The 21,873-nt window shown below is 40.9% G+C and overlaps 4 protein-coding genes across 4 annotated transcripts; all 4 read left to right on the plus strand.

Moving 5' to 3' along the window:
• Positions 1 to 540: 540 nt before the first annotated feature.
• Positions 541 to 1,640, plus strand: LOC121795851 (probable carbohydrate esterase At4g34215). Its single transcript, XM_042194487.1, has 2 exons — positions 541 to 1,220; positions 1,285 to 1,640. The coding sequence occupies exons 1-2, from the start codon at positions 702 to 704 to the stop codon at positions 1,498 to 1,500; spliced, it is 735 nt and encodes a 244-aa protein (XP_042050421.1). The 5' UTR covers positions 541 to 701; the 3' UTR covers positions 1,501 to 1,640.
• A 4,123-nt stretch (positions 1,641 to 5,763) lies between these two features.
• On the plus strand, positions 5,764 to 8,748 carry LOC121795857 (CBS domain-containing protein CBSX2, chloroplastic-like). The gene is made up of 8 exons (XM_042194502.1): positions 5,764 to 6,118; positions 6,930 to 7,017; positions 7,118 to 7,182; positions 7,286 to 7,334; positions 7,667 to 7,719; positions 7,826 to 7,941; positions 8,152 to 8,209; positions 8,298 to 8,748. The coding sequence occupies exons 1-8, from the start codon at positions 5,903 to 5,905 to the stop codon at positions 8,367 to 8,369; spliced, it is 717 nt and encodes a 238-aa protein (XP_042050436.1). The 5' UTR covers positions 5,764 to 5,902; the 3' UTR covers positions 8,370 to 8,748.
• A 1,282-nt stretch (positions 8,749 to 10,030) lies between these two features.
• Positions 10,031 to 12,680, plus strand: LOC121795281 (scopoletin glucosyltransferase-like). Its single transcript, XM_042193826.1, has 4 exons — positions 10,031 to 10,240; positions 10,300 to 10,561; positions 11,758 to 12,035; positions 12,503 to 12,680. The coding sequence occupies exons 1-4, from the start codon at positions 10,032 to 10,034 to the stop codon at positions 12,678 to 12,680; spliced, it is 927 nt and encodes a 308-aa protein (XP_042049760.1). The 5' UTR covers position 10,031.
• Positions 12,681 to 20,076: 7,396 nt separating this feature from the next.
• LOC121804631 (scopoletin glucosyltransferase-like) lies at positions 20,077 to 21,504 on the plus strand. The gene has a single exon (XM_042204255.1). It carries the CDS (start codon positions 20,077 to 20,079, stop codon positions 21,502 to 21,504), a length of 1,428 nt encoding a protein of 475 aa, XP_042060189.1.
• The last annotated feature ends 369 nt before the right edge of the window (positions 21,505 to 21,873 follow it).

Genomic DNA, 21,873 nt, shown 5'->3' on the forward strand with positions numbered 1-21,873 from the left:
GAACTAAGAGATTGCTATCTTGAGTGTGTTGTAATCTTAGTTTTCATCTTGATTCTTTGTTGTTCATCTTTATTAGTGTAAACAAGAGTGAGTAATACAATCGAGATCCAAAGCTTTCCAGTGGACTTAGGTTTATACCGAACCACGTAAAATCGTTTGTGTGGTGTTCATCTTTGCTTGCTCTGTTGATCAGTGATCTTATCGGCGCTCAATTCCCAACAATGAATATAAAATGAATTCAGAGAAACCAGTTCTAGCATTCAGTAATACACAAAGCAAAACATATTTCTGCATTTAGAGTAATACTAGTATACTTTTTGTATTTACACTTTTAGATTCACTCAAAAATATTTTAGCGTGTATTCTAATGCAAGTTTTCTCAGTCGGTTCCAACCTTTTCTATTGTATACTAAAATCCATGTCATTTTATTGAAAGAATATATTTGTCACAGAATCTTTTGACAAACACGAATGATACATCGAATTTTTAACTTTTTTGACGAACACGTCATTTGTAATTTAATTTGGATAAAAAAATGATACAGGGGTAGTATAAAAAACAAAAAGAATTCAACATATATAGTATTTATTTCTGGCTCTGCCATTAACCAAATAGACATTCAACCTAACACCAACACATCTAACTGAAAACCGTAAAATCAAAACCAAATCCCTCGAAATTAAATCCATCTCTGAGAGAAATGGAAGTCGCCAAAAAGTTGTTTATCCTATCGGGGCAGAGCAACATGGCCGGCCGCGGAGGCGTGGCGCATAAACGCTGGGACGGCGTCGTCCCACCGGAGTGCGCCACCGACGGCCAAAAAATATACCGGCTTGCCGCCAACCTCCGCTGGGAGGTGGCGCATGAGACTCTCCATCACGACATCGACACAAAGAAGGTGTGCGGCGTGGGGCCCGGGATGCCCTTCGCCAACGCGGTGAAGGAGCGCGTGGGGGTGATCGGGCTGGTGCCCTGCGCCGTTGGCGGCACCGCGATCAGGGAATGGGCGCGTGGGGAGCATCTCTACGAGAACATGGTGAAGCGGGCGAAGGCGGCCGTAAGCGGCGGAGACGGCAGCGAGATCGCAGCGCTGCTGTGGTACCAGGGGGAGAGCGATACGACGTCGCAGGAAGAAGTCGACGCCTACAAGCATAAAATGGAGGAGCTTATCCACAACATCCGTGCAGATCTCAATTTGCCTAATCTTCCCGTTGTTCAGGTTTGTACCTGAGTTTTTTTTTTTTAATTTCTTCTATCTCACTCTATTTAAAAATTAATTGCAGGTAGCACTTGCATCTGGATATGAAAAGAAATACGTGGATGAGATCAGGGCAATACAACTGCGAATGGATCTCCCCAATGTTGCTTGTGTTGATGCAAAGGGATTGGAGCTGAAAGAAGATAATCTGCATCTCACTACTCAGGCCCAAGTTCAGTTGGGCTGTTCCTTGGCCCAAGCTTATCTCACCAATTTTTTGACTGAGAAGGCCCATATCTGATTGGACTATTGAGAATGAATTCCAGTACCAGGCTACCACTGCTATTTTTAATAATGTATCATGATTCAACATTTTCCTATTTTCATGTATGGATCAAGTTTATATACGATGAATTTGCCGAATGTCTAATGATTCCATTATATGTGTGACTGATTTGTTACGCTCTTTCATTTTTTTGGGTGATTTGCATTTTCTTGAGTGTAAACCAATTGTAATCAATGCGTTGCGTGTTCATTGGTAATTCAGTTTGTAATATGTATGGTCAACCGTTTATACGATCAATCTCTGAATATATAATTGCCCAAAGTAAGAGATTTGACAAAAATGATACTACTACTACTTAATGTTTGAAGATTTATTTTTACCGGTGTTAGAAATACTCCTATCGTCCTTAATAATTTGTCACAATTTGACCCGCCACGAGTTTTAAAAAATATTCTGTACAATAAAATAATGAGTTGAAAAAGTTAGTGGTATATAGATAGTGACCACAGCAGTCGCGATCTCACTACTCCGTATACAATATCTAGAGTTTGCATTTTATCACTATCCTAATACTCCATATATATGTTCAAGAAATTAACTTCAAATAATTAAGCATAAGAATTTATACATACTGAACTTTAGCAACGGAATTAAGGCATTTAGTAGCGGAAATATCAGCTACTAATCAATTTTAGCAACGGAATTAAGGCATTTAGCAGCGCAAATATCAGCTACTAATCAATTTTAGCAACATAATTAAAGCATTTAGTAGCGGAAATATCTGTTGCTAAATTGTGAGATTTTTGTACGGAGCGCTACTAAATGCCTTAATTCTGTTGATAAAATTGATTAGTAGCTGATATTTCCGCTACTAAATGCCTTAATTCCGTTGCTAAAGTTCAGTATGTATAAATTCTTATGCTTAATTATTTGAAGTTAATTTCTTGAACATATATATGGAGTATTAGGATAGTGATAAATTGAAAACTCTATATATTGTACTATCTTCAAACTATGATCTATACCGTTAGATTTTAAGATATGATGTCAATAGAAAATGTCAACACAAAGTCAATTGGTTGATGATGTTTACGTTGTATTGACATTTTTTGTTGTCATTAATTATTATCTGTTCACATCAAATCTTGAAATCTAACGATCCAGATTATAATTTGGAGTTTATACAATAATAGATCAGTTTGCATTTGATTACATCTCTGAAGTATTATATAGAACTGATTAGAATATTTATTTTTTATTTTTTCAATCATAGTACTCCTATTATTTAAATTACAATATACTTATTGAAATTCATTTGTATTTACGGAAAACATTTGAATAATTTATCAATACTTAAATAGTCAAAATATGATCGAATAATTGAATCTGTGATTTGTTAATAATTTAAAGTGCAAGTTCAATTTATTTATGTCATCAAGATTTTGCCCAATCAACATTGCTATTTTGTCAGTTGTTGGATGAATTCGAACTTCATATTTTGTTTTTTTCCCAAATAACATTGATAATTATGTTACATAAGTTGAATATATTAAATTTAACTCTAATTGAAAAAGTCCGGAGTAGAGAAAATGTAATGATGAGAATTAAAATATAAAATTATTATTAATCTTGAATAGTAAACTCATTTATGCAGGAAAAGTAATTTTTCTAGTTATTATTATTATTATTATTATTATTATTATTATTATTATTATTATTATTATTATTATTATTATTATTATTATTATTATTATAATTGCTCCTTATTTACCAGCGTTTCGTTCAAAACTTCAAATAATTGAAATGGGTACAACTACAAAACAATTTATTATTATAGAAGTAACAACTATAAGGGCATCCGCAAACGCGTCTCGTTGCGGTCCCTATCTCGTCTCAGAGAGACGAGACGGCAGCGAGACAGGGTTGCAGGCTCCGTCTCGTCCCGGTCTCGTCCCCATCCCGTCCCGTAACTCGTTTCGAAGAGACACTCGACGAGCTGTGGTTCGTCCGTGACGCGGAGTGGGTGTCGTTTATTTCCGTTGAAAATGTATTTTTTATTGCTTTTTTTTAAATTCAGAAAATATTGAAAAAATAAAAAAAAATTCCAAAATTATACTAGCCGTTTATAGCCGTTTTTTACAAATTATTTATTTTTTTAAATTTTTTTATGCCACCCAATCACTTCTATAAATATCAAATCATTCCTACAAATTAATCCACCAAAAAAACTCTATATTCTCACTCAAACACTCTCAAACACTCTACATTCTTCATCCCAAAACATTATTCTTCTCTAAAATTTAAATCATTTATGGATCTATTTGAGTAAATGCGTCGCATAATGGAAGAATCGCTAGCAGAAGATCGACGTCGGGAGGAGGAGGAAGCCGCGTCGCCTCCAAGGCGATCCCGGACTTACATCCATCGTAACCGGGAGGAAGCCGCCGCAAGGTTGGTACGCGACTACTTTTGTGACAACCCAGTATGGGGAGAGACCTACTTCCGTTGCCGTTTCCGCATGCGAAAACGGCTATTTATGCACATCGCAAATACGTTGGCAGTCCGAGAAGAGTTCTTCCAAGAAGGGTTCGACGCCGTTGGCCGTCCCAGTCACACTACGCTGTAGAAATGTACTGCAGCAATCTGTCAGCTTGCTACTGGACAAACGACGGATGTGTTCGACGAATATCTGCACATTGGGGAAAGCACGGTGAGAATGTGTCTGATAAACTTCTGCAAAGGCGTCCGGGCAGCCTTCACCGACGAATTTCTCCGGAGGCCAAGCATGGCAGATTGTCAGTTTCTGCTCCGACTTCACGAAGAAGTGCACGGATTCCCCGGGATGCTTGGCAGCGTCGATTGCATGCATTGGCAATGGAAGAATTGCCCTGTGGCGTGGAGGGGGTCATACACGAGCGGCCACAAAGGCACCCACCTCACCGTTATACTCGAGGCCGTTGTCGACTACCGGCTATAGATTTGGCATGCGTATTTCGGGGTCCCTGGATCGAACAACGACGTCAACGTGTTCAACCAATCCGACCTCTTCACCGAAGTTTTGAATGGTAAAGCGCCGGCCATCAACTTCATCGCTAACAACCGACAGTATAAAATGGGGTACTATCTTGCCGAAGACATCTACCCGAAGTGGCCAACCTTCGTGAAGACGTTCAACAGGCCGGTGAACGAAAAACAGACTCTTTTTGCGCAGAAGCAAGAGGCTGCTCGCAAGGATGTGGGGAGAGCGTTCGGGATTCTCCAAGCTCGCTTCAATATTATCAAAGCCCCGGCTCGTACGTGGTTTATGGAGAATATGGTCGACATCATGTATACGTGCATAATCTTGCACAACATGATTGTCGCCGACGAAGGACCTGAGGCGGAAAATTGGTTCGACCCTGAAACCCCGAGAAGGTCTACCTCAAGTAGTCCACCTCGCAGTGGAGTGCATCCGTCTATGCAAGATCGATTGTCTATTCGGGCAAGGACACGTAATTCTACCGCCCACGCCCAACTCCAAGATGATCTAATGGAGCACATTTGGGCAAACTTTGGCAACCAGTAGAGTGCGCGGAAGAAATTAAATTATGTAGTTTTAATATTTTTTTAAGGATTTTAATTATGTGTTTTTTTTTATTTTTGAATTTTAAATTGTAATTTTATTTTATTTAATGAAGTGTGTTTTTATTAATTGAATTTGTTGGAAATAAAATAAAAAATGAAATTGAATGAATAGTTATGAGATGAGATGGTTAAGAGACGGTTAAGAGATTGAGGGTTGCAGGTGTTGTCTCTTAGTTAAGAGATAGAGTGAAAAGTACAGTGGAGCCCATGAATAATTAAGAGATAACGGTTAAGAGACGTATAAGAGACAACTTTGCGGATGACCTAATGCTCACCGGAGGCAGTTGTATGTTATTCCTGAACCACTCCTTAGAACAGTCGTGATATATTTTGTTTCTAAATTTTATTACACCAAAATCAGGAAATATAATTATATTTGAAAAGTTTATCATCACTTTTGTTAAACAAAAATTAATTTATTAAATTTGATAAATCCAAAAACAATGAACTCAACTTACAAAAATGAATTATCTAAATAAATTTCGATACACTGTTAATATAAAATTTAAGTAAAGTTCATTAAGCTAAAGAAAAAGTAAGAAAAAATCACATAACCGTGACTCGTGAATTGTTGGTCCAGCCTGCTGCTTAATCGACCAATCAACTTGATGGTAGTCGAACTTTATTTGCAATGAGAAGGACATAAAGAGCATACATTCTCAACTCTCAACTCTCAACTCTCAACTCTCAACCAACACTGGTCTGGTTGAGAAAATATCTAATATCTCTCTATTCATTTTTCTATTTCTAACTCAAAATCGTTTTTTTCTTTTGCCATCACATCTCTGCATCCATGGATTCCATTATTTTCGCAGAATTTCGATCTGTTTTTTCACTTCCAGGAGCTAATCCCACCGTTCACGCCGGCACTTTACCCTGCGTCATTAAGTGCCACACTCGCCCTCCCCTCCCGAATTCGGCGGTTACTGGCTGCTTCACTTCCGTCAGAAAATCTCGACGGCCGGTTCTTCTTCCTCGCGTCACCTCCGGCAGCACCAATTCAGCTCCCGTAAGTTATCGCCGCGCCTCGCTGTTTGCGTCCTTCAATTTTGGAAACTTATTACCTCTATTTGAGTAATTGAAAGTAACACTATGAGAGTTGTTTATGCAATCAGAGCTATATTCAGTGTCTTGATGAATCATTGCACAGTGTAGTAATCGAAGAAGATATTTCTTCACTAGTCCTTACCTATGATGTTTTATCTGAATCGTATCCGTCGACGTGGCTGAACCCTGTAAAATAGTCTGGTTACGCTTGTTAAGATGATGTTTGCTTAAAAGTTGAGTTAACAAAAACATGATATGCTTGCCATCCAAAGACTCTAGCTCGATTTGATATTCAACTATATTTCGCAAGAAATGACCTCCAATAACCATGAATTTTAATGCGGATCAAGTTGAGCTTCTACGCTGATTTGACTCCACACGGGTGGAGATTAAATGGGAGACAAAACTTCTATTCCGTGGACAGGCTTCATATGATTAGCTGCTTAAATTTTTTCATCCACATGGCCATTTTTAAGTCATGTGGTAGTTTCTATCCGATATTGTTGGATCAAACCGAGGACCCTGCTAGACGTACGATGTTAGAACACTATACTAAAAGGGTGTTTGGGAGATATATTAGATTGACAATATATGTGATTGAATATTTGTAGGTTTAGGCGATCAAACAAGCTCTATACTGTTTGATCCATCAAGTATGTGGTGGATTAGCTTATATTGTGTTTATTTAGGCTGCCAGTACCACCCAAGTAAACACCCTTCAAGGTATATGCAATCTTCATCTTTCCTAAACTTGCACTTTTCAAAGCTTTCAGGCTAGAGAGGGTACCTACAATGTAGGCGAGTTTATGACTAGAAAAGAGCAATTGCATGTTGTGAGGGCCACGACTACTGTCGATGAAGGTATTTCTGACATCTTGTCATCTAATTTCTTTATTTATTCTCATTGGGTTTGAAAATATCTCAATAGCTTCTTTTGGGCAACCCTCTTTTTTTTCCCTAGCTCTGGACACACTTGTGGAGAAAAGAGTTACTGGATTTCCTGTTGTTGATGATGATTGGAAGTTGGTAATGCTACATGTCCTGCATGATTATCTTTTGCACTTTTTGTAGTAATGCCTTTGGTGTCCGTTCATTATTAATGTTGATAAACTGTGTGATGATGTTACAGGTTGGTGTGGTTTCTGACTATGATTTGTTGGCACTTGACTCCATCTCAGGTATCATACTGTCATCGACACTATGCATAGTTTATATGGCTGTCGGAACATAACACACATCTTCTTCAATACAAAAGAAATATAGAAGTCATTCAACTTGCTCATTGTTAATTTTGCAAGCATAAGTAGTTCATACGAAGTCCCTACTCCCTAGAGACAATAAGACATATGTAAACTAAATTGTGTTTTCCTGTTTTCTTATACTATAAATTATTAAGTTTATCATATTTATGCACTCTATTTTCAGGGGATAAATTAACTAGTTTTAACAGTACAGTATCTTATTGAACATTGATTATAATTTTGCTATTATTCTCATTTATCAAAATTAGGTGGTCCTGAACAAGATACAAATTTGTTTCCAGTTGCCGATAGCACTTGGAAAGTATGTATAAACTTTTCTCTCATGGGGTGCATCTATTAATTTTCTTCATCAATGTAAAACATCCTTAGCTCTTCCTCTGTCAGTTTCTAATATTCTTTTTGAGCAGACATTTAATGAAATTCAGAAGTTACTCGGCAAAACTAAAGGGAAGGTTGTTGGTGACGTAATGACGCCAACTCCCCTAGTTGTGCGCGAAAACACCAATCTTGAGGATGCCGCTAGGTATTTAATCCTTTTCCTGAATAATTACAAAAAATGAAGTTTTGTTGATCTAAATAGTTCACTTGAAATGTGAACTTTCTATAGCTGTGCGCTTACTATAATTATGAAATTTTAAATCCTGCGGTATAAGTGTCCTTAGCTGCTAAGTTTACATGAATCAGTCTACAAGCTCTGATCCAAATAAATAATGGATGCTGATATATAATGCAGGTTATTGCTCAAAACAAAGTACCGTCGGCTTCCTGTTGTAGATGTTGAAGGAAAACTGGTAATGTTACTCTACTCAACTTTTAGCATTGGACCATTACTATTCAGTTAAATGCAATTCTTACAAGTTTATTTTTGCCATGTTATAGATTGGTATTATTACTAGGGGAGATGTTGTCAGGGCGGCTCTTCAGATAAAGCAGGCTGCTGAGAAAATCTGATCACTCTTCGCCACTGGTTGCTATATGCATGAGTGAAATTAACACGTTCTTGATTCTCTGCCATATTATTGGTTGAACTATAGTGTATACTTTTGGGATGCAGCGGCTGATTGCTCGATAAAAGGACAGCTATGGTGGTGAATATCAAGAATTGTATATCGGCCACGCCCCAAAACTGAGCACTCCATTCATGTTCAGCTTATGCGTGTAGATCGTGTATTCTTATTTGCATGTGGTGGTTGTGAGAATCCAGAATTGTAGTGAGATTTAAGAGCAATAGATAGAGTTTCTATATCCTGATGGGCTCCCTGATGCCCTTATAGCTGTTGTAATAGACATTACTAGACTAATTATATGGAAAAACATTTGATTCAAATAATCTTTGTTTTCTTAATGGTTTTGCAGGTTTGATTTACAAAACTCCATAAAATTCAGAAGAACAACGCCTTGATAGTATGAGGACCACTACTAGTTGAGATCCTCGATTACATATCATTATCAATATCATGTCTGTATGTTAGTGAGTTCCAACTTGGGTATGTTACAAGTATTGGAAGCATCTAGAGTATTAAGATGAAGCACATTTGCCACGGAAGTATGGACTGCTGCTCTCATGTATGAATACTCTGAATAAATATATAACTACCAAAAATTCAAATGCCAATAATTAATTGATAAATAATTGTGCAGCTTTTCAATCATGAACACCAAGAAAAATCAGTTCATGTACATAAAAGTTTTTATTGGGATTAAAAGTTATTTTGTTAAAAGTGGTTACTATTAATGAACAAAATTTACAGTGTATCCCAAATAAAAATGACACTCCTTGTGATTAAAAGTAATATAGTCTATAATAAAACTAATGTTTTAATGTACAAAGTTACTAATACCGGTTCAATATAGACGGACTGGACAAGGATTGGCCACAGGCACTATTCACATTGTGAGATCAAATGAAATTTCGCCTTCAAATTGGCTCGTGAGTGAGAATGATAAAAGTAATAGTACTACAAATAAATGAATACAATGGATTATTGGTATATCCCATTAGTTGTTTGATTTACTTGCGTAAGCAAACTAAACTATATCCGTGGCTCATTTTGCTCCCATTAAAATCCACCCTACTAGATACTAGTAGAGGCAGCTTCCATCTTCCACAATCTTCTATGCCGGTTAAATATTTGTATTAAAATTATTGAATCTGTTACATGATACTATTATTTTATAGTATTGCATTTTTACTATAGGAATTTATTAAACCATGTCTATCCGAAAGTAGATGGATATGTTCAATAGTTCTCTCGAATTTAGGTTACTCATTAAGTGAAGTGGAGTACAAACTTCTCGACAAAAAGTGTGTCTAACTTAAAAATTGCTTTATCGTTATTTTAATTATGAGTTTTGTCTATAGAAATGGTGATTTTCACAATAATACTTAAATGATTGAAGGAGGTTAGAAGTTAGGAGGAGGATATATGGCGCGTGTTCTCAACTACCAAATGATTTCACAATAATACTTAAATGATTGAAGTTAGAAGTTATAGTAGTACTAGTATATATAGTCCATATAGACAAGAACTTGATGGAGTATAAAGTTAGTTGAAAACTTGAAATCGAATTGGAAAAATGGGAGGAGAGCTTCACATAATGTTTCTTCCACTGATGGCTCACGGGCACATGATTCCAGCACTAGACATGGCCAAACTCTTCACTTCCCGCGGCCTCAAAACTACCATCATCTCCACCCCTTCCTTCTCCTCACCCGTACTAAACGCTCAAGCCGCAGGCCTTGACATCGGCCTTGTCTCCATCCACTTCCCCCCCCCCCCCATAATTCCGATTTGCCGGACCACATCACCAGCCTCGACTAAGTCCTCTCCGACGACGCCCTCATCCCTAAGTTTTTCAAAGCCTTGTCCTTGATCCAACACCCGGTCGAGGACCTGCTCCGACAACTCAACCCCAACTGCCTCATCTCCGACATGTTCTTGCCGTGGACGGCGGATTCCGCCGCCAAGTTCGGCATCCCACGCTTCGTTTTCCACGGAACCAGCTACTTCTCTCTCTGCGCCGCCGAGGAGCTGCGGAGGCACAAGCCTTTCCGCGGCACCGACCACTTCGTCCTCCCCAATCTTCCCCACCGGGAGGAGATGGCCACGACGGAGGTCGCCGATTTCGATTTGAACGAGGATGCGGACGGTTTCTCCAAATAGATGAGGGAAATGAGGGAGGCGGATGGGAGAAGCTACGGCGTTGTCGTGAATAGTGTTGGCAATTGAAACTAAAAATATAATATATAACTGTCCCACATCGGTGTCAAGATAAAACTGAAACTAGTATATAAGTCTCATGGCCCCTCCTCCTATCACCAATTGGTTTTAGGATGGAACCCACGGATTTCTATCATGGTATCAGAGCGGGTCGCCGACTGTGAGTCATATTTAACTGACCCAGCAGTATATTTGGGCTGAAACCGAAAAAAATGACTGACCTAGCAGTATAACATATAACTAAAAATATAACATATAACTGAAACCGAAAAAATGACTGACCCAGCAGTATAACATATAACTGAAACAGAAAAAAATGACTGACCCAGCAGTATAACATATTACTAAAAATATAACATATAACTGTTCCACATCGGTGTAGTATAACATATAACTAAAAATATAACATATAACTGTTCCACTAACTAAAAATATAACATATAACTACTAAAAATATAACATATAACTGTTCCACATCGGTGTCAAGATAAAACTGGTACTAGTATATAAGTCTCATGGGCCCCTCCTCCTATCACCAATTGGTTTTAGGATGGAACCCACGGATAAAACTGAAACTAGTATATAAGTCTCATAAAACTGCAATTGGTTTTAGGATGGAACCCACGGATAAAACTGAAACTAGTATATAAGTCTCATAAAACTGGTACTAGTATATAAGTCTCATGGGCCCCTCCTCCTATCACCAATTGGTTTTAGGATGGAACCCACGGATAAAACTGAAACTAGTATATAAGTCTCATGGGTCCCTCGATAAAACTGAAACTAGTATATAAGTCTCATGGGCCCCTCCACGGATAAAACTGAAACTAGTATATAAGTCTCATGGGTCCCTCGATAAAACTGAAACTAGTATATAAGTCTCATGGGCCCCTCCTCCTATCACCAATTGGTTTTAGGATGGAACCCACGGATACTAGTATATAAGTCTCATGGGCCCCTCCTCCTATCACCAATTGGTTTTAGGATGGAACCCACGGATACTAGTATATAAGTATCATGGGCCCCTCCTCCTATCACCAATTGGTTTTAGGATGGAACCCACGCATACTAGTATATAAGTCTCATGGCCCCCTCCTCCTATCACCAATTGGTTTTAGGATGGAACCCACGAATTTCTATCAAATAGCTTCTACGAGCTGGAGCCTGATTACGCTGATCATTACAGGAATGCTTTGGGGAGAATGGCTTGGAAGATAGACCCTCTTTTGCTCTGCAACAATGCTGGTGGAGCAGGAGAGAGAGGAAAGAAGCCTAGTGTTGACGTGGCCGCATGCGTGGCGTGGCTCGATTCGAAGAAGGTGAATTCTGTGGTGTATGTGTGTTTTGGGAGCATGGCCAAGTTCAGTCCGGCTCAGCTGAAGGAGATTGCAACTATGTTCCTTTTCTTCTTTTATTGTTTTTTCTTTTCTTTGGGAGGGGGGTGAAGGGAAGAGATTTTTGGTCGCATTCCCCACTTATTCCTAGTATAAATGGGTGATGTTCTGTTTCTAGTGTTTCTTCAAGTTTTCCTTTCATTCTTTCTGTTCATCTTCTATTTCGTTTCCCGGTCTACATTTGCTAGTAATACCCCTGTCACTTTCATGTATGAACCTGAAATCTATATCAATGAAGAGTTGATGGAAAGTATTTGACATTATGGGCAGGTAGATCATTCATCTTGGTAGGCTGTTTTTGGCTTGGAATAGTGTCATCTTTATTTACTCTGATTGCATTTCTTGATAAGCTTGGTCTTATACAGTTGGTCATCATATAAATCTCTAATTGCTTCTCATTGTTAGTTTCATACGAGAAGAAGCTAAACTAAGTTATTATGATTAATGGTCATTCATGTATCTTGTTGAGATCCAAGCCAAGGAAGACATTCACCGTTGACACAAAAGGAGGCATAAAAGCATCCCAGTTGTTAATCAATGCCATTGAGATCTTGAAGCAGAAGCTGGGCGTTGTTCGCTTGTCAGCAGACACTGTGGAAGCTGACGAGCAGTTTGGTGAGTTGGGGCCACATATGCGCCGGGGCTGATTTTATGTTCGGTGACTCCATCTTTCTTACCAAGGTTTGAATTTTAATTTAATTAACTCAATCCAATTAAATCTGATACTATGCTCTGTAATTACTTTAAATTTCACTACACTTTGCATGTGGAGGATTCTCATTTAGTGATGCGTTATGTTGCTCAAATACTTTTCCAATCTTTTCTAAAACATTGTAATGTTTAATGTTGTTCTGTGTGTATAACTGTCATTCTATGAACGTTACGTTACATTTAGTATGTTTCACAAAAATGAACATTTCAAACTAGGGGTGGCAAATTGTGTGTATTGGGTCGTTATCGGGTCAACTTGTTAACGATCCGACCCAGGAAGGACAAACATGAACACGACCTGATAAGAATATCCCAACCCGAACACGGCGCGAACCCAACACAAACCCATTAACAACACGAACCACATTGGGTCAACACAACACGATAACAACACAAACATGACACGAAACTATAACAACACGACCTGATAACACGATTAGAACCTGATAACAACTCTTCTTGATTAACAAAAGTTACAAAACCTTGAATCTGATCATTAAGAGTCTAATTAAAAATCTAAAATCTGATTACACAATTTGGTCTGATGAACAATAACATCAATAGATTTCTAGAAACAAAATCCAATAAAAAAATATATCATTTTTAAAATACTAAAAGTTAATAATATTATAGTATTATTTCTTAACGGGTAACACAAACCCGACACAAACACGATATGAAATTTTCGTGTTCTTAATGGTTCGACCCGATAAGGACACGAACCTCAATAAGCTTTGACTCAAACCCATTAATTGCATGTGGATTCGTGTCATGCCGAAAATTATGAGCCCTATTTCAAACCTGCATAATAGTTGGATTTATCTTATGGAGTAGTATTCTTTCGTTGAGGAAGAGAAGATTGAAATCCATAAATCGCCTTTCACGGGTTAAAAGATTACGTAATTATAATGCCTATATTAAAAAGGGGTACTAACAAAATTTTGTATTCAAATGGGAACCAAATTTATTTCTTTCAAATATGATTATTATCTCTTTTTTAACCTTACACATATTTTAATATTGTTTTTCTTTTGCAATATAATTACACAATCGATCTCAAACAAATAGTAATATTATACTCCATCCGTCCCCCATTAATTGTTCACTTTCACTTTTACCATAAATAGTAAGTAGTCTCACATTCCACTAACTTATTTCACTCACATTTTATTATAAAACCAATAAATAAAAGTGGGACTCATATATTACTAACTTTTTAACCCACTTTTCTTTACTTTTCTTAAAAACATGTGTCGGAATCAAAGTGGACAATTAATGAATGATGAAGGGAGTATTTATTTAGAACATTCACTCAGAGAGTACAAATTTTGATTTTCCCAATAACAATGAATACAGTATCTTAAAATATAAATTTTAAAATATTTTTAAAAACCTTTTAGGAAACATTCTGTCTCATTAGTAAGGTCATCCACAACGTTATTCATATACCGTTCCTTAAACTACTATTTACGGGCCTCACTGTACTTTTTTACTCCATTCCTTAACTAAGGAACGGAACCTGCAACCCTCCGTTGCTTAGTCGTTCCTTAACCGTTCCTTAAATTACTATTCATTCAATTTCATTTCTTATTTTTATTTCCAACCCAATTCAATTATAACAAACACACTTTATTAAAAAACACACAACATTAAAAAAAATTACAACTTAAACTTAAAAAAATAAAAACACACAATTAAAATCCTAAAAAAATAAAAAACACACAATAAAAAACACACAATTAAACGTGGGAAAATAAAAAAACTACTCCGCCGGCTAATCATCCTCCGGAGGCGGTCGAGGTTGAGGGGGAGTCGGAAGGCCAAGTTGTGCTGCCATATGCACAATTCCGTTCCACCAGGCCGCGAATTGGGCGTATGAGGAGCGGGAAGTGTCCGTCATTGTGGCGGTCATGTACGCCACCATAAGTGTGTCCGAGCCTCCCCGCGAGCCCGATCCCGAGGCCGGCTGGCTTGATTCGCCTCGGCCCTTCCTCGCTCTAGCCACCTTTGCCGCTTTCGTCCCTTGCGGCCGACGGCGCCCACGGCTGGATCCCCCGTATTCGCTGGCCGTACCCGCAAACACATGTGGTTCACCCTCGCTGCCCTCCCCGGTGTCACCAGACGAGTAGTTGCCGCTCGCCGTGTGCTTCGTGCGCTTTTATAAAATCGATTTTTTTTTAAAAAAAAAATAATTATTGCGTCAGCATGTGACATCACCCACTCGCGGGCCGACGAGTGGGCGTCACGCACGACGCGGGGGAGAGCCACGTCGCCGAAGCGCGTGGCGGCACAGACCGTGCCGCGAGTCGTGCCGTCGGCACCCGGCACGGCATGGGAACGGAACCTCGACGAAACCATGCTCCTCAACGCATTCCGCTGCAAAGTCGTTCCGGCGGAACGGCACGCGGAACGCCGGCTGCCCGCGTTGCGGGTGCTCTAACGTCTCAAAATGAAAATGTAGTTTTTAACTTTTGTTTGAATATATGTTAAATGGCACTTTAAAGATAATTTTAAACATATTTTTGTGTGACAAATTATAAATGGACCATCGTGTCTGCGGACATCCTCTCCTTTTTTGACCAAACTGAACCATCGATTTCCAGCATAGTCGATTTCAACGAAATATAGGAGTACTCCTATTAAAAAAAAAAACTAAATATGTTTTTTAGAGTGTATATAGTGAATAAAATTAGTACTAACTTTTATTTGCTGAGGTCAGAATCTGAATTTGATAATTAATTATTAAAGAAACACATTGTAAAGACATTTATACTACTTATATTTAATAGAATCATGGTAAAAGAAAATTTTGACAAATTCTTATTTGCTCCTTGACAAATTTATCATGAGTGTAAAATATTGCAGCAAAAAAAGGCGATTCTGTCGCCTTGGCGGCCTCCACACTCCGGCCCGACATTATGTTAGAGGGTGCAATCAGGGTACGCAGTAGCCCGTTAAGGGGGAGACCCTAACTCACTGGCTGCCAGAAGCCCATCTCCCAAGGCCTCACACTTGTGCCTGAGAGATGGAAGCAACTACACGACAGCAGTGGGATTCGAACCCAGGCTCATTGCAGCAAGATCTGCCCCTCCGTTACCAACTGCGCTACGCCCCTGCGGGCACAAGAGTGTAAAATATAATATAGCGTGTTGGAGTATGACAGATCTATTTAATTTTAACGTGCATTTTTAACAAACTTTAATTGAACAAATGTTGTTTATGGATTTGAACGTATTGAAATTGTTGTTGAGGAGATTAGGACTAAAAGAAATATAATTATTGTTTATTTATGCATTGGCCAATGCTATTTTTCTATTGTACAATGACTAAGAGTATCCACAATAGTGGCCTTCAAAGGCCACCATTTGTTGCCCGGCCACCAATTGTGGCTCCCATGTGGCCTTTGTAATGGCAAATGTAAAAAAGTCAATGCAAATTCAAAGGGCCACCAAATGTGGCCCTCTAAAATGTTAATTTTTTTTTTGCTTTTTTTTAATGTTATTTTTTAATTTAATTTAATGTTATTAAATTTTAGTAGATTAATAATTTGGATAATAAAAATAATTTAATAAAGAGAGAAGTAGAGACAAATTTTCGTCGTACTATTAATAGGGGAAAATTCTACAACGAAAATATTTTAAAAACACAACATAATAATAAAAAGAAAAAAACGCCACCGCTTCCTACTCGGTGCCGTCATCGGAATCCGGCACATCTTCTTCACCTCCTCCACCGCCGCCGACACCGGCCCCACTGCCGCTTGCTTTGCCCGTCGCCGACCCATCGGAGAAGCCCAACTTCGACCTCAACCTAAGAATGAGATCGTAGTACATCATCTTGGGGCGAGTGCGGACTCCACGTCTGATTGGGGAAGTTGTCGTATCCCGAGTCTCCATACCCCGGGGAATTACCATCTCCACCTTGCATTTTTTGTAGTGTTTGAGAGTGTAAAATGAAGGGATTTGAAGTGTAGAATGAAGTGAAAAAATGGAAATGAGAGTGTATATTTATAAAAAAAATTTCGAAATAAAAAAAAAATTATATTCTGCGGCCCAGCCGCGATTCGCGGCGCTTGCAATGGGTCACACGGCTCAGCCGCGTGAAGGCCGCGGCCGTGGCTCAGCCACGCTTCTCGCCTCTCCGCCCCGGCTCTCGGCCTTTGCAATGGGGGGCCGCGCGCCGAGCCGCGGGCCGCGGCTCCCCCATTGTGGACACCCTAAGCCTTTAAATGGTGTTGACATGATGATCTCTGGCAGGATTTTATCACTATTGGTACACAAAATGACTTTTCGTCCAAATTATAATTTGAAGTTTATATAATATTTAGACTTTGCATTTGATTACATCTCTACATAAATATATAATATTATATTAAATAAGATGACAATAAATTACTTCGATTGCCTCTTCGTATAGCAATGTTACTCGACCTAAGTCAAAGTCAAACCAAATCAAACAATAAATAATAGTTTGATTTAATGTCACTAGCTTACACAACATCTCTACTTATAGATATATTTTAAAACATGCTAAATAGTAGATAGCCGATGTTTAATTTTCTGCCCAAATTCACTATTTATTTAATGTCACTAGCTTACACAACATCTCTACTTTTATATATATATATATATATAAAGGAAAAACGGTTATAAACGGTAATATTACTGTTTCACATTTTTTATTTTATTTAATTCGAATTTTTTAAAAAAATGAATTATTGCGTCAGCGTGACGATGTCCACTCGTGGGACGGTGAGTGGGCGTCACGCATGGCCTGGGAGTGCGCCACGTCGCCTCGGCGCGCGGTGAGCCCTCTCGCGTTTCGTCACGGCGGAACGGGACGGGTGACGGGCTAGGGACGAGACAGGGCGCGGCAACGCGTCACGCCGCCATCCCGTCCCTGAGTGACGGGATACGGGCCACCCGCGTGACGCGTTGCGGGTGGCCTTAGGCCATCCACTACGCTGTCTCTATACCGTCCCTTAAACTGTCCCTTAAATACTATTTGATCACTATTTGAGGGCCCCATTGTCCTTTTTTCCTTCATCCCTTAACTAAGGGACGGAACCTGCAACGCTCCGTCCCTTAACCGTCCCTTATTCCGCCCCTTAATTACTATTCATTCAATTTCATTTTTTATTTTTTTTCCCAACCCAATTCAATTAAAACAAACACACTTTATTAAAAACACACTTTATTAAAAAACACACAACATAAAAAAACACACAACATAAAAAACACACAACATAATTTAAAATACAAATTTAAAGAAAAATAAAAAAAACTACTCCGCCGGCTAATCATCCTCCGGAGGCGGTCGAGGTTGAGGGGGAGTCGGAAGGCCAAGTTGTGCTGCCATATACACAATTCCGTTCCACCAAGCCGTGAATTGCGCGTACGAGAAGCGGGAAGTGTCCGCCATTGTGGCGGTCATGTACGCCACCATAAGTGTGTCCGAGCTTCCCCACGAGCCCGATCCCGAGGCCGGCTGGCTTGATTCGCCTCGGCCCTTCCTTGCTCTAGCCGCTTTGGCCGCCTTCGTCCCTTGCGGCCGACGGCTCCCACTCGCGGATCCTCCAGCATCGCCGACCGTAGCCACAAACTCCTGGGATTCAGCCTCAGGTTGGCTGATGCCCTAAGCGGTGTCACCACCAGACGAGTATTGGCCACTCGCCGTATGCTTCGTGCGCTTCGAGGTTGAGCCCGAGCTGGAGCGAAAACCGCCGGCCCACCGTTCCTCGTCCTTGACGGCTTGCCAAACATCAACAAATCTGAATTGATGACGTTCGTCCTGGTAGTAGGCGCGCAAAGCGGACGTCAAAATGTCGGTTGCCGTTGCGCCGCTTTGGTAGCGCGCCTCTTCGGCCGAGTAGATGCCGCAGAATTTTTTGACCTGTCGGTCGACTCGGTCAAAGTGAGAGCGGAGCATTTTAAATTTGCGCTTGCGGGAGCCTTTCAGCTTTATCTGGTGGTAGACCTCGCAGACCTTTTCCCAGAAACACTTCCGAGATTGTTGATTCCCGACGATGGTATCGTACGAGACGGTGATCCAGGCGTTGTACACCACCAGCGTTTCGAGGTTGTTGTACGGATGCCGGCCTAGATCCTCTTCCTCTTCTTCCTCTTCCTCCTCGTCCTCGCCCGCCTGGGGTTGTACACCGCCTCGGCCACCTCCATCGCCTCGGCCTACTCCCGGCGTCAAAATTGGGTGGTTGGTACCCCCCGGCGTCGCCGAACCCTGGGTCCCCGGCGTTGACGAACCGGAACCGCCCAATGTGTTGATCATGGTCTCCCAATCGCCGAACGCGTTGAGATCCCACCCGCCGGAGCCGGAACCGCCGTAGTTGTCGTCGCCGTCGCCGGACATCTTGAGTTGTTATATGAAAATTTGAGAGAAAATTTGAGAGAAAGTTTAGATGATAGGAAGAATAGATGTGTAGTTGTGTGTGAAATGAGGATGAGTTTAGGAGTATTTATAGAGTAAAAAAATTAATTAAAAATATAAAAAATAAAAAAAAAAACAAAAAAACGGTATTATTACCGTTACAAATTTTTTTTCTTTTATTTTTTCTTTTATTTTTTTTAAAATTCGATTTTTTTTTTAAAAAATATTTATTGCGTCAGCACGTGACGACGCCCAATCGCGGGCCGGCGAGTGGGCGTCACGCACGACGCCGGGTCGCTCGCTTAAGCGCGTGGCGAGACAGCCCGTCTCTTGGCTCGACGGGACGCGACACGGGACGAGACGCGGGACGGCATGGGACGGGACGGCGAGCTGCAACGCGTCGCGCCGGGGTCCCGTCTCTCCGGGACGGGACGCGAGACGCCGGCGAGGATGGTCTTAACGCATAGTTTCGTGACGTTGTGCACAGAAACTGGCACGTTAGTAGTCTGTGAGTTCTAAATTGGTTTTAGAAACAAGTGGTCCCCTGGGAAAAGGTGCATGGTATTCATTAGCCTCTATGGGGAGCCAATGGATCCACATCAAGTGTGCATTGTATCCAATTGCATTAATATTCAAAGTTTAAATTATTATAGCCAATACTTGTATAAAAGATATTAGATAATAAGAAAATTAGATTCTAAAACGGGACAAACTGAATGCTACACATTTTTACATTATTGAACAATAGTCGTAAATCCGAATATTACTATTCATTTAGGTGATGATGCATACACGCGGCGAAGCACTTGTACTGCTGTCCATGTAAGAGCCTATTTCACATTCTCATGCAGCGACAAGTGTTACTCCCTCCCTTATATATTTATATGTACATACTGGTCTGCTCTGGACTCACTTCACTTCCATCCACCATCATCAATCAATAACACTATGAAACAACTTCACTTCTTCTTCCTCCCATTGATGGCCCACGGCCACATGATCCCAGCAATCGACATGGCCAAACTCTTCACCTCCCGCGGCCTCAAAGCCACCATCATCTCCACCCCGGCATTCTCCCAACCAGTCAAGACCGCTCAAAATTCCGGCTTCCCAATCGACCTCATCACCCTCCCATTCCCCCACCATGACTCCGGCCTCCCTCCCCACATCGTCAGCCTCGATCAAGTCACCTCCGACCCCACCCTTCTCCCCATGTTCTTCAAAGCCCTCTCTCTCCTCCAACACCCCTTCGACGACCTTATAAAACGCATCAACCCAGACTGCCTCGTCTCCGACATGTTCCTGCCTTGGACGGCCGACTCCGCCCTCAAATTCGGCATCCCGCGCCTTGTCTTCCACGGCACCAGCTACTTCTCCCTCTGCGTCTCTGAGGAGATGCGCCGCCACAAGCCTTTCAACGACGTGGCTTCTGATTCCGAGCCCTTTCTCATCCCCAATCTCCCTCACCAAGTCAAGCTCGTGAAGACGCAGGTGTCTGATTACAATTTGCACGAGAACAAAGACGATTTCAGCCGCTGGATTCAGCAGATGAGGGAATCCGACGCCAGAAGCTACGGCGTCGTCATCAACAGCTTCCATGAGCTCGAGCCTGACTACGCCCGCCATTACACAGATGTTTTGGGGAGGAAGGCCTGGAGCTTAGGCCCTCTTTCTCTCTGCACCAATGGCGGAAATGGAAACGGAAACGGAAACGAAATGAACGGTGACCAATGCTTGGCTTGGCTGGATTCGAAAAAGGCCAATTCTGTAGTCTACGTGTGTTTCGGTAGCATGGCGAAGTTCACTCCGGCTCAGTTGAATGAGCTCGCGAATGGACTCGAGGCCTCTGGCCAATGCTTCATCTGGATTGTGAGGAGCGGAGGCGGAGACGAAGAGGAGTGGCTGCCGGAAAGGTTCGAAGAGAGGATGGAAGGAAAATGCCTAATTGTGAGGGGGTGGGCCCCGCAAGTAGCGATCCTCGACCACCCTGCGATTGGGGCGTTTGTGACGCACTGTGGATGGAACTCGACTCTGGAGGGCGTGTGCGCGGGGTTACCCATGGTGACGTGGCCGCTATTCGCGGAGCAGTTTTTCAACGAGAAGTTGGTAACGGAGGTTTTGGGGATTGGGGTTCCGGTAGGGAATAAGAAGTGGCAGAGGGGAGCGAATGATGGGGTGAGTAGGGAGGCGGTGGCGAAGGGGGTGCGGGGGGTTATGGTGGGGGGAGCGGCGGCGGAGATGAGGAGGAGGGCGGTGGATTATAAGGAGATGGCGAGGAAGGCAGTTGAGGAAGGAGGGTCGTCTTATCATCATCTCACTGCTCTCATTAAGGATATCGCCACTTATCTTCCTCCTAAGAAGATGGAAATAATGTGATAATTTGAACGTAATATTAACGTTACTTTTTATACTGCAGTCATGTTTTGTTTGGACTTTGGTGTTTTATTTTTGTCATGTAATGTATAGTTTTATGTAATGTAATATAGAGTACTGGGCCTGGGCCTGGGCTTGGGCTTGGGCTTGGGCTTGGGCTTGGGCTTGGGCTTGGGCTTGAGCCTGTTCTACCAAAGAATTGCCTTGAAGTTCATACAATTCACATGGAGAAAATAAGTTGCTCTTGAAAAGTCTTTTTAAGTAACTAAAATCATATTAAGCTAGAAAAATGTATTGACGTTAGAAGTTCCGGCTCGAATATCACATTCGAGCAAGAAACCACAAGAAACCATATTAAGCTAGAAAAATAAA

This window comes from Salvia splendens, chromosome 1 (genome assembly GCF_004379255.2).
Source record: "Salvia splendens isolate huo1 chromosome 1, SspV2, whole genome shotgun sequence".
NCBI classification, from domain to species: Eukaryota; Viridiplantae; Streptophyta; class Magnoliopsida; order Lamiales; family Lamiaceae; genus Salvia; species Salvia splendens.